The 16,928-nt window shown below is 35.2% G+C and overlaps 1 protein-coding gene across 1 annotated transcript in view; it reads right to left on the reverse strand.

Annotated features, from left to right (window-relative positions):
* LOC109049489 (AP-3 complex subunit beta-2-like) overlaps window positions 1-16,928 on the reverse strand; it is a 32,555-nt gene that overhangs the window by 6,063 nt on the left and 9,564 nt on the right. Inside the window, exons 3-23 of the mRNA XM_042752812.1 lie at window positions 15,655-15,729; window positions 15,322-15,417; window positions 13,561-13,721; window positions 11,940-12,006; window positions 11,675-11,857; window positions 11,427-11,603; window positions 10,244-10,341; window positions 9,785-9,839; window positions 9,185-9,256; window positions 9,007-9,069; window positions 7,534-7,666; window positions 7,076-7,185; window positions 6,821-6,997; window positions 5,951-6,137; window positions 5,657-5,787; window positions 2,546-2,584; window positions 1,894-2,008; window positions 890-1,079; window positions 621-789; window positions 294-381; window positions 104-213 (exon numbers count right to left, since the gene is read on the reverse strand). Coding sequence (XP_042608746.1) covers window positions 104-213; window positions 294-381; window positions 621-789; window positions 890-1,079; window positions 1,894-2,008; window positions 2,546-2,584; window positions 5,657-5,787; window positions 5,951-6,137; window positions 6,821-6,997; window positions 7,076-7,185; window positions 7,534-7,666; window positions 9,007-9,069; window positions 9,185-9,256; window positions 9,785-9,839; window positions 10,244-10,341; window positions 11,427-11,603; window positions 11,675-11,857; window positions 11,940-12,006; window positions 13,561-13,721; window positions 15,322-15,417; window positions 15,655-15,729 — 2,496 coding nt within the window. The remainder of the gene's footprint in view (window positions 1-103; window positions 214-293; window positions 382-620; window positions 790-889; window positions 1,080-1,893; window positions 2,009-2,545; window positions 2,585-5,656; window positions 5,788-5,950; window positions 6,138-6,820; window positions 6,998-7,075; window positions 7,186-7,533; window positions 7,667-9,006; window positions 9,070-9,184; window positions 9,257-9,784; window positions 9,840-10,243; window positions 10,342-11,426; window positions 11,604-11,674; window positions 11,858-11,939; window positions 12,007-13,560; window positions 13,722-15,321; window positions 15,418-15,654; window positions 15,730-16,928) is intronic.

The raw sequence follows: 16,928 nt of genomic DNA on the forward strand, positions 1-16,928 counted from the left end.
CTTTTGTTCTGCAGACTAATATCTAAAATGAAAACCCTAAATTATGACAATATTTCTGCTGTATTTATTGCAATTTACAATTGTACTTTGGCCCAAAACTCACTGTAGGTGCAAGAATATTGTTGGTCAGTGACAAACCCTCCAGATCAGACACCAGACTACTAGACAGGAAGTTAACCGGAGTCACTGGAGCTGATGCTGGAGCCGGTTCAACTGGGAGAGAGAAAGACAAATTGTGCTTTTACATTCAAGCATTTGTCTTTGATCTTGTATGTGTTAGAGGTTTTACTCACAGTCATCCAGATCCAGCAAAGACATTTCCTGCCTCTCCTTCTTGCTCTCTTTTTTGGATTGTTTGGGAGGTTGTTTTGATATGGGCGTCTGAGCGAAATGAGAAAAAGTTTTGCATTAACTCTTACCCATAAGATTAACATTAAAATAGCATAATAGCACTGTTTATTAACACACGGTCTGCATTGTTTTATCTCCTATGCAGCTTAACAGTAGCATACTACTTTTAAGTTGAGTTTATTATTTAAAAAAAAAAAAGCAGTATGCTGTATATGATGCACAGTATTAACTATGTAGTAAGCTAGTATTCTATTTCAATCTAGCCCAACCTTCTTCTTCCTGATGTCGGTGTCTGACTCAGACTCCTCCTCTGACTCCTCCTCCGATTCGTCCTCTGATTCGCTGCTTTCTGATTCGCTCTCTGATTCTGAGGCACTTTTCTGATTCTTCACTGCCTTCCTGCCTCGTTTTCTGTCCTCGGTACCACTGCTCTGCTCGCTGTGGGAATGATGGAGCAGAACATGAGACATTTGGCAAAACACGCTGATCAGAACTTAATTAACTGACATTGATTTGGTGTGATGTGTGGTTGGCACACCTCTCTGCGCTCTCTTCTGCTGGTTTCTTTGCTTTGGTCTTGTCCAGACGCTTCTTTCTTTTCTTTTCCTTCTCCTCATCTTCCTCTTCATCCTCAGATTCAGTCTCTTCTCTGCTCTCCTCACTCTCTGAACCGGAACCGCTTTCATCACTGGCGCTGGCACTTTCTGAACCGCTGCCTGAATCTGATTCTGTCAGGTGAGCGAGCAAAATCATATTAAATAGCATTGACTAAGATTAGCATTGTAATGACCTCAATGTAAATTTTCATTCAAAACGGTGATGAAAATACTTTCATCTTATATAAAATAATTTTTATTCACTAATGAAAATAACTGACAAGGAATCTAATACATTTATTTTATTATTTATTTGTATTTCTTGTGCTTCTTAGCATATAGAGTCGTTAGCTTAGCAACATGCTAATGTCAAACAGGAATCATTGTTGAATCACGTTAATGAACTATTTTTCATAGTTTTGCATTTACTGTGCATTTTTTTGTGATAAACATTTAAAGACATTAGCAACATGCTAACATCAGACTTATATTAACTAACCCTAAAGCTTAGCATTGTAATGACCTCAGAGAAAACGTTCTTTCAAAATGGTGATGAATACTTAGAAATTAAATTTAAATAGTTTTTAGTCACCAATGAAGAGAACAGATAGGGAATCCAATTAAAAATGAGTATCTTCTATTTGCATTTCTTATACTTATTAGCATATATAGTCGTAAGCTTAGCAACATGCTAATGTAAACAGGAATCAGTGTTGAATCTCATGTAAATAACAGTTTTTTTCAATATTTGCATGTACTATGTATCTTTGTAATAAACATTTAAAGACGTTATAAAGACTATTTTAAGGCATATTAATTTAGTTTTGTTTAATTTAACAAAAATGTTTTTAATTGTTTTTGGTTACGATAATAACCACGGCATGCTGTCTAATATGATAGCTTCCTATATGGCTAATAACTACATTTTCCCGTTCACCACAGTTACCGCTATCTGCTGATTCGGTTGGACCAGATTCTCCTTCTGAGTCTGAGTAGAATGGTTTCTCTGTTTTCTTCTCCTTACGATCCTTCCGGCTTGTGCATTTGCTCCAATCTGGAATCTGCAAAGGATCGCAAAACACCATCAAAACAAGCTCAAGTACATCTGGAGGACCTAATCAGAGAAAGAGGATCATATAACGGCCATGAATGCCTCTTTAAAAGCAGAAAACATCTTTGTTTACACTCATACGTTAATAAAATTACAGTTCTAGAGAGCCGTGCCTCTCTTCGCTCAGTGTCTACAGCAGGGAAGGTTGTGCATTCATGGCCACTTTCATTCTTGTTGTGTACGCTTAAACATTTAATTAAAGAGATCACATCCTAAAAAAAGACCCCGAAGACCACCAGCACCGAATTACACAAGATTCATCTGACTTTAAGCTAGAATCAGCGTGGTGTTTAGAACGTAAATTAGCGTTTAGCAACTAGCACCAGTGCTGCAGGCCATTTCTGGGGTGTTTTTGAGGATTCTGGTCTTTAATCACAGAGCAAGGGCTGAGGAAAGGGAAAGGCTGATCTAGCACAGTACAGACGCTACGCTAGGCTTGTGGCAAAAGCTCTTTGGGTCTGACGCTAAGGGTGACTGACAGACTCACGCTGGTTAAAGTGGTGACTCTTTCGAGCAGCCTAATAACCTGGCAAACAGGAAAGAATAAAAAGAAACGCAAGAATGATGCTGTGAGATGGCCAGAAGAAGAGGAAAGAAAAGAACAGAACAGAACAGAAAAGAAAGAAAAAGATTTAAAAAGTACACACAAGGATTCAGGTTGCACTTGTCAATAGATTAGCACGTATTTGGAATGCGTTTTACGTCCATATTTCGCTAACAGCTTCAGTCAAAGCAACTGAAAGTGTTACGTTCATACCAAGAACGATAACGTTATAAAGAGAATAAATTGTAACTATATGAGAGATCAATTTAACTATATGTCAGTAGTGACTTCCACACCACAGGTATAACAATAACAACATATAATACTCCATTCCTGGAGGACCGCAGCCCTGCAGAGCTTAGTTCCAATCCTGCTCCAACACACACACCTTGTAGTTTTCATATAAGCCTAAAAGACTTGATTAGCTGGATCAGGTGTGTTTAATTAGAGTTCAGTTTAAACTGTGCAAGACTGTGGCCCTCCAGGAACTGAGTTTGACACCCCTGACATAAAAGAGCAACATCATTGGACAATTTTCTTTCGAGCTGCTGAACAATAAAAACGTCGACAGCCAATCAGAATGCATCTGACTTTAAAGCGTGTGAGCATTTAAAGTGGCAGACAACAGAACTGCAGTACACGCTTTTAATAAACCATTGGTGTGGGCGCTAATATAGTTATCGTTCTTGGTGTGAACGGGCAATTAAGGGGGAATTCACTCAGAATGAACAGCATTATTTACATTGGTCAGTGTTGTTTAAGTGTTCAATTTACTAAATTCACTCAATTTAGCAGTCATTATTTTTAATGCGAATTATGCAAATTAGGTAACCGCATAAACACGCCAACAAATTTAATGCTGAAATCAATCTGCACAGCACAACTCTTTATTAAGTACTAAGTGATTACCCAGCTAACAGGGAACGTTCTTAGAACTTTGGTTAACATTCTAGCAAGGTTCTCTTGAAGCTATGAACAAACACTCTTCCAGTAACGTTAATAGAACATTTGTTTAAAATGATCTGGTCTTCATTTATGTTTTCAAAACGTTAGCACAAAAATTTTTATTTATACATCATTCATGGAACCATTTTTTCATTTTTTTAAAATGTTATGGTCTTCATTTGTTTTTTGTTAGTGTTAGTATTAAAATTTATTAATGGTAGTATTTTTTAATTAAATTTTTTAGTTTATTTTAAAAAGTGGATGTTTTGAATGTTCAGGGGACATCAAAAATAGCGTTTTCATAAGTAAATTGTTTGCAAAACATTCTAAGAACATACTTTTATTAGCTGGGTATCAATGCGACAGATTCTGCAACCGCATAATTTGACATACTTTACTAGAACAGAACAATATTGCTATAGCTGTTATTCCGGTCAGTTATATTACTCTTTTCCTTTGATTAAATTGCTCACAAACATATCTCTAATTATGTTTACCACCAGCTGTCTTGGACATACCATTAGAGACTGTAGCTAATTAAATTAGCATGCGTTTATTTTGCGTTGAAATATCGTACGCAAAAGTGTCTGTTTAGTGAATTCACCCCTTAGTTTAGAACTTTCAGAAGGTCTCTAATCATATACTCAATATGTCAATAACAAATCTGTGTTAGCATGATGTTTTAATGCTCTGCTGAGCATTTGGTGTCACAGTAATGGAAGTGCAACATTAATATGAAGGTTTAGCCATGTGATGTTTTGCTTGGCAGGAAATGAGGTCAGCAGATTTCAGACTGAGACACAAAAACACACACTTTAGTGCAGAAAGGTCGAGCCAGACGACCCGACTACACAGATAGAGGACAGAGAGAGAAGCCACTGCACTCTTGCGGGCACCTCTCTCCAGTCTCCCAGGAGACCCATTCGGCCCTCACTGGTGTCTATGACCTCCTCTTGCTGCAAAATATGGTGGGTGGGAACATAAAGAGACAGACAGACTATCAGAAAGGGGATGAAACTGATAACACACCCATCTAAGAGACAAGAAATCTGCTGTGAATGATGAGTGCTTTATGAAATAACAAACATGATTATGCAGACAAAAACCTGAAGCTGGAATCAAGACCCTGACCGATCAGTGTGTGATACAGACCTCATGCATATGCAGATTTGATAATGGAATATTAATCAGGGAGGCGTGGCATATGTAAATGTGCGTGGGCGTGTCTGTATAGTCAGTTCTAGAACTCTCAGTGATTTAAAAATAATTCTAGAACCACAAATAAAGCATTCAGATCTAGCATTCAGACAAAGAATTCTGGAATTAGTTTTTTAATGATTTCCGTTTGAAGGAATGTTCAGTGTTAAAGTTTAACTCTGTAATGGCCATTTTTGACATGCTGTTAATAGAGTGCAACATCTGGATGAATTTTTTCCATCATTTTTCCCATAGAGATTTTTTAAAAAGTCTCACACATTTAAAAATATACAGTATATACATAAAATATATTTTACACATTTATTTCAAACTATGTATATTGTGCATAAAAATATCTACTCTACGTTACTTGCAGTGTTTCATGAGAGTGAGAGATTTCTTTATGGTGATTCTCTGATTGGTGGAGACTCTCTGCTGAATTATGGGAAATGTAGTTTTTTATTAGCATTCATCAGAATTTCAATTAAACATGATTATTTAAAAGTTACTTCAACAAAAGAAGTCACTACCATCGTTTAACAACCTTGTAACTCACATTCTGCTATTAAGAAAATAATTGAGTTTTTACTTCCGGAGCCTGGACTGTTGCACTCTATTACCAAGGGAAATAATTCTGACACATCAACCAATCGGGCTGCAGGATGAGTAGCTACCACCCTGCTGAAATGCAGACTGTGTGATTTATGCGTTATGAGGGTGGAGTTATGCTAATGAGCGAGGTAAGTGAGCGATATAAAAGTGATTGAGCTTAGCGTGTTTTTGGGGTTTTTTTGTCAGCGATTTGGGGCGTTTCTTTGGGAGGTCTTGCATGTTGGAGCTCCCTCTGGTGGTCTGTAGGAGAAGCACCCCTGCGCCCTCTGGCCCTGTCAGAACTGTTCGCCTTGCACACACAGAATCCTTCACCTCCACGTTGCGCACGGATGGGTCGGGCGCCGATTCGGGCCAGTCAGGCAGCTCCTGGTATCCGGCGGCTTTAGCGTTCAGCAGATGAGACAGTGACCCCAGCTGGAAGTGATCTCTGTCTGCAAAGAAATGAAGAAAATCACAAATGAGAACTCTAATTGTCTCCTGCTCCTCAGATTTTTTCCTGAAGGTCCCAGTAATCTCAAGAATAAGTTCTGCATGCAAATCAGGATTTTTAGTGTTAAATAAAACTAAAACTGAATCTAAAATGAAAACCTTTACCTTTAAATGTAGACTGCAGGACGGGGGCAGGCTTGAGTGCAAGGAAAAGCTTCTTGGCGTATTTGCTAAGAGCGCCGCTCTTATCAGTGGGCACAATGAGTTGGCGGATAAAGCGGGCACGATCTCTGATGTCATAGTTTTGATCATATTTCGCCAGGTTCAGTACATATTGCGTCAACAGTTTAGTCTGAAAGACAGAAAAGAAAAGAAATACACAAAGGAATTTAATTCTCAAGAGTTTCATGCCCGACAGGCAATGCACTTGTGTGCATCTAAATAATATGACATGCAGACAGAGATTGTCTCGCTTGATTAAACAGTGACTCATGTTGGGTTTCCCCAGCTTTCATCCAGACTGATGCACTGTATGTTTCAGTTTTCAGTGTGTTCTGCCCGTTTATTTTCTTGCTTGCATTCATTTATGAGTTTCGTCATTTCAGCAGCTTACTTACTTACTGCTAATGTGCTTTGCATCATTTATCCTAGTATGTTAAACACCAGTTAACAGCGTGCAAACAAGCTAATGTGATGCACACAGTCACTTCAGCACAGGGTTATCAATAACTAAAACTATTAAAAACATTTCCATTAATTGAAATAAAGCTAAAATAAAATATAAATATTAGATGGAGAAACTAAGCGAAACTCGCCTTGGGCAGTAATTGAAATAAGATTAAGTTAAAGCACTAAAATGATAAACATGAGCACATAAAATTACAAAAAATCCCTAAAATTAAACTGAAAACTGAAAATATAAAAATAAAAGCTAATTCAAAACATTAATAAAAAACTTAATATTTTGATAATAAATAATATTAAGTAACACTGCTTTTTTTGTAAAAATGGCCAAAACCACGTTTGTCGCCTCACCTGTTTTGAGTTAGTAAGATACAGTTTGGCAGCCAGATTGATAATCTGCAGCTTGACAATATCTTCCTCGTTAGTGAAGGTTTTGGCCATGTTTCTCAGGACGTCGGGGGCGATTTTAGGGACATGTTCGCAGTATTCTCCGATCAGCCACAGGATGCTTGCTCTGGCCATGGGCACCTGATGCAAACACACATAATCAGGACTATAGGAGTCTGTTTGAAATGTGAAAATGGGTAGTTTAGATCACAACTATACCTGGATGTTGTCAATGAGTTTGGCCATGTGTTTGATGATGTCGCTGTGCTGTTCGGGCTGCATCTGCAGAAGCTTTTTGATCACCACCACGGATTCAGCCACAACCAACTCTGAAAACACACACACACAAACAAACAAACATGCACCGAATATTACTCGGCATTATCTGACAGACGTCTTTAGCCATTGCATTGCGCCTTGCTGTTCTTTTACAGCATTTGATAGACCAATTTCAAGAGCATTTCAAGAGGATTTACAGGAACATTTGCATGTTACAAAGTCAGAGGCTCATATTTTTCTTCTTTTGCATGATAAGAACCTCATCTGACATCGGCGCAAACTACTTTTGATGTCTGCCAAAGTGTTTCTCACTTTATGGATAATTAATGGCAGTGTGGGCATTAAAATAGTTCTGTTGCATTTACTTGTGCTCCGTCTAGAAATCCACACAGTCTCACCGTCTCTGTTGGACAGCAGCTGTACAAGTCCGTTCAGACAGGTGTCTCTGACCTCGCCGATGTTTGTAGCACAGCGACCAATGGCCTGAATGCTGGCCGCCACAAAATCCTTATCCATGCTCTTAATATACGTCTACAACACAAATACAGAAAACGTATCATTATCACTATTCAAATACACTGGAAAATACTATAACACAAGCAGAGAATTACACTGTTACTTATACTCTTAATGAAAGTGAAAGTGACGTGACATTCAGCCAAGTATGGTGACCCATACTCAGAATTCGTGCTCTGCATTTAACCCATCCAAAGTGCACACACACAGAGCAGTGAACACACACACACTGTGAACACACACACCCGGAGCAGTGGGCGCCAATACTATCGATGCCTTGCTCAAGGGCACCTAAGTCGTGGTTATTGAAGGTGGAGAGAATACATGCACTCCCCCCACCCACAATTCCTGCCGGCCCGAGACTCGAACTCACAACCCTTCGATTGGGAGTCCGACTCTCTAACCATTAGGCCACGACTTCCCACTGGGTGCTTGACAAAACAACACAGACATGAAGATATTTTATTTAAAGGTTTAGGTTGCAATTTATATGTATGTGTAATGTAAGTGTATTTTGGGTGTTATGACAGGTCACCATTTCTTTTTCACCATTTTTATCCACCTTTTAGTATGCAGTTCACTTAAAAAGTCATGTGGTGTGACAAATAAATCAATAATTTTGAAAAGTAAATATTTCATGCAGTCTCTAGAATCTATAATCTTAAAAACTCAAAGGGAAACTCCTACAAATGCATATTCGATAAGGTCAGGTGCAAAAATAACTGTCCACACCATTGTTTTAACTATTTTTGGTCAAATAAATCCAATCTTGGTGAGCATATGAGAATAATTTTTGTTCTGAATGGTATATTACAATAAACTACATTATATTATATTAAAGTTTATTCTATTCTATTCTATTCTATTCTATTTTTTTGTTCTGAATGGTATATTACAATAAATCTCTTTGCTGGGTTTCCCTTTAATCTCAAAAAATGAGATGGAGCATCTCAAGGGGTTTTCCCTTTAATAAAAATTCAAATTCAAATTCTATTCTATTCTATTCTATTTGCTGGGTCCCCCTCAAAAAATGAGATGGAGCATCTCAAGGGGTTTTCCCTTTAATAAAATTCAAATTCTATTCTATTCTATTCTATTCTATTCTATTCTATTCTATTCTATTTGCTGGGTCCCCCTCAAAAAATGAGATGGAGCATCTCAAGGGGTTTTCCCTTTAATAAAAATTCAAATTCTATTCTATTCTATTCTATTCTATTCTATTTGCTGGGTCCCCCTCAAAAAATGAGATGGAGCATCTCAAGGGGTTTTCCCTTTAATAAAATTCAAATTCAAATTCTATTCTATTCTATTCTATTCTATGAACAACTGTAAGAACAGCATATGTAAAGTAGTACCTGAAATTCTCTCAGGATGGTGGAGATGTTCGTCTCATTAGCCAAATTCGTCAAAACCTCCAGCTGTGTTAGTAAGAGAAAATAAAATCGTCAGTCCAACCTTAAAACACTCAAAACTTACTGAATCAACATTCTTTGGTGAAAACATTTAATAACACAGTTAAGCATATTTGTTCACCTTGAGGATTTTGATCTGTGTTGGGTCCGTGGAGCGAATATAAAAACTCTTCAGATACGGCTCAAACATTCCCTAAAAGACAAAAACACACATATTAAAACACCAGAGCGTTCATATAAACAGAACACCTTCTGCATAAAAACATTTTTAATACTGATTGAATGTTTCTGTTCTATTATGCCTTTACAGAAAAGCTTTTCAAAATCAGAAATCTCTCAAGGACAAACCATTAAATGTATAAAAAACAAAACCCCAAGAATGTTTTCAGTTTAAATACTGAATCATAAAATATTAAAAAGAGCAAAGCTGCTCAATGCACTGAACTATATGGAGCAAAACATCAAGCTCCAGCATTATGATCAAGCGCTGTAACATGATCCTCAAAGATCAAGCTGTTTAAACCTTGATCCTGTTTGTTGACCTTTCCAGTCACACTAGATGCATAAAATTTGTCGAACACAATGTCAGAAGTATGAACATAATACATAATCATCATATTATGGAAATAAATGTTAAAATTGCCCTTCGGTGACTCTGCGATCTACAGTGTTTTTCAAGTGGATGTCAAAGTGCTTTTACACTTTTATGTGAATCACTCACTCGTCTCTTGATGGTCATCGTGGCCACGTTTTGAAGCACGACATACTGCACTTCACTGCAGAGAAACAAAACACACAGCAACATCAGTGACACAACATCATGAAGATGTTTATCGTTCAAAACCCTTAAAAGGTATTTGAGAGGGAAAGCGATATTTTCATAAAGAGGCTAAATGGAGAGATGCATGTGAATAATGGATGATGTTTACGGTCTGAGCATCTCTCTATCTGCAGCTAATGCCAAATTCTGTGTGAGAACTGCAGTGTCATCATCCAGTGCTGTTTAGCCTGTACTGACTAACGATGTCAACAGACAATGACCAGCCTTGCATCATTAAACAGAGACTTCACGCTGTGTCACACTTTCGGAGACGCTTGAAGGAAAACCTCAGGAAGCATGTTTGTCTGTGAGTGTGTATGAGTGTGTTTATGTTTCATTAGTAAGTGACTGATTACTCACCTGTGGCTGCGCATTAATCTGACCAAAGCTTTAGCAATGATGCCCACCTCTGCTTTAGGAGCCAAATGGAAGTACAGCTGAGCTACTGCCATCACCACCTACAGAGACAGAGAGAGACGTTCATTATGAGATGCTTACAGCTAAATCAACACCTGTTTTTTAAGAGGTCAAGTGTGAACAGGTCCCCTTGTCATAATGCTGGCAAATCAGCTTCAGCTCTTTGTCAACGTAAATACTGATGGTATGTGTGTGAACAAGGGTTTTAAAAATATTAAAAACTAACCTAATAATTATAAAAACTGATACTGATAATAATAAAACAAATTAAAATAGTAATAGCTAAAACTTTCAAAATAATTGGAAAAAATGTAACTAAAATATATTTTAATAAGTCAAAAAATAAAATGAAAACAACCATGCATTTAATAATTATTAGAACAATAATTATATATATATATAAAAAAACATAACCAAATAATGGGGAAAAAATGACACTAAACTAAAATACATTAATAATTCCAAAACAAATTAAAATAAATAACCCATGAATTTAATGATAACAAACATAAATAAACAAAAAAGGCAGTAAACTAAAATTGCTAAATTTTCAAAAATAAAATAAAAACAACCATACATGTATTAATAAAAACAACAACCTCCAAAAATAAATTAAAAACCTGAACAAAAATACATTTGTACAATCTGAAGTTCCAGTTTTTGATGCACATTCATTTGTTGTTCATTCACATTATGTACACAAGTGGATATTAATATAAAGAATAATAACTGTTTTGATTCTGAATTGACAATGCCTCTTGAATTCCAATTAAATTCTTGAATTTGAATTCAATTTAAATTGAGGCGGCAAACTGAATGCAGAATTGAAATTGAAACTGAACAGAAAAACGTCTTAGCAATATTTAAATAATAATAATAATAATTCTACATATCAGGGAATAAATTAAGATGTAATTAGTCAAAATTAATGACTGGACTAATGTCATCCCAAATGTCAATTCAGTTCAAATTCAGTTAATTCTTACATTCATAATTTTGCCTAAATATAATTAGTGAACTATTCTAGATAATTATTTAAAATATACAAAATAAATAATTCTGTTTCTAAATGCAAATTAATTTGTAGTCAAGCAATTGCAGAATTGTGTGTGTGTGTGTGTCTCACAGCAGCGTTGCGGCTCTGCAGCAGGGGTTTGGTGTTCCTCAGCAGGAGTCTGTGATCGGGGTCCATCACGTACGGCTTCCTCTTCGCTAGAGTGGCCGCCTCGGCTTTCTTATCTTCATCTTCCTCATCATCTGAGGCGTAGAAGGCCTTCTCGCTGCTCTCCTCCAACAGAGATTCCTGCACATACACACACACGTTAAGAGTGGAAATGTCCTCATGGGATACACACGCATGTGTGTGATACTCACGTTGATGTTGGGGTTGAGGAACTGCGTCCTGGCGTAGCGCGTGAGCATGTTGATGATGACCACCTGACCCCACTCCTCCACGTCAATCAACAGGTTACACAGCTTACGGTAGTTCTTATGGATCAGATCGATGCGGTCTGGACACACTTCCTCAAACGCCATCACCACACTGCCTGCTACCAGCTAGGATCAGATAGATGCACACACACACGTCAGGAATGATGATCATATCTCAGGACTGATCTGAAATGATTCTGTCACTCACTGTGGTTTTATCAGCCAGCAGCTTCTCGATGACTTCAATCAACTGATCTTTCTGTTCTGGATCCAGACTGAATGAAGAGAGAGAGAAATGACCATCAACCCCTGCAACCTGTGAATTTGTTTTACTTTTATTGAATATTAAAGTAGTCAAACTAAAGCTAGAATGCTAAGAAAACTTACCATACAGCTGTCTGGAATACTTTATTGTTATTCGTTTTATGTGGTCAAACATTGTTACATAATGAGCACTTAGTCACCGTATTTCCTAGATTTATATCACTCACATAATTCCATGCTTTTTTGTACATAATTATTTCATTACAAATAAATATTTAATGACTGTTTATTTATTTATTGTTTTGCTAGTGGGATATTTAAGGATACACAAAGTTCTTTATCATCCTCTTGAGACTGACTATACATTTTCACATTCATCTTAACAATATATTTAAGATTAACAAACAAATGTTTCTAAATATATAGAAAATAAAGTTTTTATCTAAAATTGTAAAAATTTATATTTCTTGAGACTGACTATATATATATTATACACAAAATATATATATATTATATATATAATAAAAAGTTTTTATAATAAAGTTTTATATATTTAATTTTTTTTTTTTTATATAAAATACAGATTGCATATATTATATTACATTACATCAAATGTATTTTATAATATTTATCAGAATAGATATTACATTGAGCAAAAGTTTTAAGCGTGATAAATGCTATTTTTTAAATTTCTTTTCAGCCAAAAACAAAACAAAACAAAACAAAACAAAACAAAACAAACGTTTTCAAAAGGATCATGTGACCCTGAAGGAGTAATGGCTGCTGAAAATTCAGCATTGCATCAGAGAGATAAATTATATTTTTAAATATAAACAAACGTTTTGGATAAATTGCTATATTTCACAGTAAACTTTCTACTGTTTTTAATCAATTAATGTAGTCTCCCAGCAAAACAAAACTTAAAAAAAAAAAAAACTCTAAAAAAAAAACATTTTTGGCAGAAAAAAAGTAGGTGATTTCAGAAAACACAGCTTTAAAAGCAAGCTCCCTGCGCTCCGCCAGAGCTCAAAAACACATGAGCGCGCTCCGTCAGAGCTAACCAGTGATACAATGACAGACGGCGTTAGTGGAGGATTGAATGCAACGCTGTCAGATTACTTCATGTCTCATTCACCGCTGAGAAAATATTACAGTACAAACACAAAATATTACAATAATAGCACCTTTTACTCTCGCTGGAATGCACTGATAATCATTTCTGGGCGAACAGGGTGCACAGAGTTATGCAAATGCATATTTTGACTGGCAGGTAGGACTGTCTTTTATAATGTTCGGACCGAACATTTTGTTTGGACAAACCTTTTACGGACCTACGCTTTCCACAAATGATATAAATACATATAAATACATTTAGACCATTTAACTTAGTGATTGCTGTCGGGATGTGAAGAGACTTTCAACCAGCATAACAAAAAACCAAACCAAATTACCTTCCCTGCCTTTAAATTAAAAACATGGTAATAAACTGCAGTATTATCTAAATGAACAATTTATTACCCCCAGTGGCATATTTGTGCTCAGACCAGACTCTTGCTTTACTGTACCTGTGTAGTTTGGGTATTGCATGAGCTGCGGTCTTGCGGACGTATGGAGACATGTCAGACGCCGCCTCTTTGATGGCTAACATCATGATGGGCACGATGATGGTCACTCTGATGCTGGACAGCACACGCAGGGCGCTCGCACGGATCAGCTGGTTGGGGTCCTGAGGTTACAATGATTCGCAGAGAATTATTTATTTAGAATCTGATGCTTCAATAATGTGACTTCACACAGCAGAATTAAAGGGTGTGAGAGGTATTTCCTTTATTTGAACACTAGAGGGCATTTTTGGTCCCATATGACACTTTTGCACCATTTTGAGCTTTACTGAGCATTTAGCTGCATCACTATTAGCATATTCTCTATACTACGTACTATGTGCTGTTGGTTTGAGAGTGCCTCTCCTGTCAAAGTACACAGGGAACATGTTTGTAACAGTTCTCCATTGCCCTTTTAAGAACAAAATGATTAGAAAACCACAGAAGCTTTAAATATATGAACCTAAAAGTAATCATGAATTGTAAGGTGAGGGAAAAAAGCAAACTGATGTAATAATCTTACTACATATTCAAAAATACAGTAGCACTTTACATCACCAGCAAAGTACAAAGTACAGATTAATTGTTAACTAAAACTAAACTTATTTAAACATTTTTCTTATTTTAAATAAAGCCGAAATAAAATTATAAAATTATACTTTTCAACAGTTTTTAACATTAAATGTTTTATATCTATACATATTATGAATATATATATATATATATATATATATATATATATATATATATATATATATATATATATATATATATATGCATGTATTTTATTTTATAAATATATTATATGAGAAATTAGAAATGTTGCATTAAAATTAACATTGACATAAATAAAATCTAAAACTGGACTAAAACTAAAACTGAAATAAAAATAAATTAAACCTAAACATTAATATAAAAAATATAAAAACTAATAAAAATTACAAAAGCACGAAGCAAACTTACTAAAATAATAAAAATAAAATTTTATTCAAGTTATAAATAAAAATTCTAAGTGTAAATAAATACTAAAATAACACTTACAAAGTACAAACTTGATCTTGGGGTTTATTTTGCAATAAACTGGCCTGAAAACTGACAATACATTATCTTTTACATAACTGCATTAAATAAGCATAAACATAATATAAATGTTTTAATATATTAAAATATTTTATATTTATATAATATATACAAATATATTATATGGTATAAAATATAATTTTTCTATTATTTATAGATTTTATATATACTAATAATATAACTAATACTAATATATAATTAATACTAGCACTTACCTATTACTGTTTTGTTTGAAAATATATATTTTTTATGTGTTATGTTATATGATAATTGTGACTTTTCTTGTTTATTGTTTTGTTTTGTTGTTCATCTGATTGCTTCAGTTGTTCTCCTCATTTGTAATTCGCTTTGGATAAAAGTGTCTGCTAAATGATTAAATGTAAAATGTGTGTATATATATATATATATTTATATACTGTATAATTGTTATTATTCATATAATATGATAAACAGCAGCTTTAACTAAGTGAGCCGTAGTCTTACAATGCACTCAAAAGTACATTATGCACATTTAATACAAAGTACGCAAACAGGAGTGCAGCCTTTTTAGATGTTGAGAAAGAGATTAGAGAGGATGAAGAGATTTTGTCAGGATGAAGCAGCATGTTTAGACCTTGAGTAATGTGTTTGTGTGTGTTTTAGGACCTTCAGTCCTCTCTGAAAGGTGGAAATAGACAACAGAGCGAGATCCTGCTGTTCTTCAGCATAGCGGACGAGATACACGTACACCAGCTTCTTCACCTGAGAGAGAAAACACACGTCAGAGCACACACACTCACAGAGGGGTGAATAGAGCTCTGATCTGCTGTTTAATGCATTTGTGTGACTCAGCACTTGAGCGTACGGTGACTCATGAGCAGAACCTCATTGTCATTGCATATTAACATAAGATTAAAGTCAATAACAGCCAGAAAAGCTGACATCCTGTAAGATCTGAACCGCTTCCTGTCTCCTGCTGCTCCTCGGCGTTTCACTCACCTCGATGTTCTTACAGGCCACGTTCTTCACCACGGCAGGGAAGAGATCTGAGGCGTTCTTCCCCCGGGCGATCATCTGAGGGAAAACATACAAAAACAGGGTAACATTTAGATACTGATGTACAGTATACAGTTTAACTGAAAATAACTTAGGACACTTAAAGAGACAGTTCACCCAAAAATGTTAATTCTGTCTATATAACAAAATAATTTTCTTTCTTTCTTTCTTTCTTTCTTTCTTTCTTTTTTTTTTTTGGTTGAATCATGCTTATGAACTTTTTACATTTTTAATTAGTAATTTTTTACACATTTCTTCTTAAATCAAAACAGCAAAAAATAAAATAAAATAAAGTTTGTTTAGATGATAAAGAGGTTCAAAGCTAAGACATTCAGACAAGTATTCAGACATTTTAAGCTAGTCAAATGTTGATGTGATTTTCTTTCTTTATGTGCCTTATGGTTTCCACAAAAGATATAAATATTTAGCATTGATCTGCATGAAATTAGAATATATATAGATATATATATAATATTTATATATATATATATATATATATATATATATATATATATATATATATACTGTATATATATACGTAATTGTTATTATATAATATATTATTATATAAAATTAAGTGTTGGGGACCTACTTTAACAGTAACTAGTAACTAGAATGACAAGCTACTTGGTTGAATGGTTAAAGTTACCTATTTGAAAAGATTGCTAACTACACTGAACAGCCACAATTTAGTTTAAGTGTAATATTTAATCCAAACATTTTACTATCACATAGTCTAATTTACATTATATGCAACAGTGTTATCTAGCACAGAAACAATAAGGATAGCATTGAATTGCATTAAAAAAAGAGGACATATTAAGAGTGTTTAATTATTGCATCAGTTTGCAGCCACCAAAATAAATTTGTTGCACTATATTATCACTATTGTTTGCTACTAGAAGAGAACATTTTTATTACATGCACTGATGGATTATTCACAGGAAATTACAAGCAACAAATAGGGTGATTTTTGGCTCGGTCCTGATGGAATCGTGTACCTGCTGCCGGTGCAACCTGTGCTCTGTGAATGGAAACAGTATCAGGTGGCTGTTTATGGCTTCTGAGCTCCGAGTGATAAATATTTCAGTCCTGATCTGATCCTTTACAATACAGAGACACTAAAACCGCTCATGAATATTAAACGCATTTCGCATATCTGTCCCATTTCCAAAGCGTTTGCTGAAATCGCTTGTCTCGCTATAGAATCAGACCTG

The sequence above is a fragment of the Cyprinus carpio genome, chromosome B25, assembly GCF_018340385.1.
Source record: "Cyprinus carpio isolate SPL01 chromosome B25, ASM1834038v1, whole genome shotgun sequence".
NCBI lineage: Eukaryota > Metazoa > Chordata > Actinopteri > Cypriniformes > Cyprinidae > Cyprinus > Cyprinus carpio.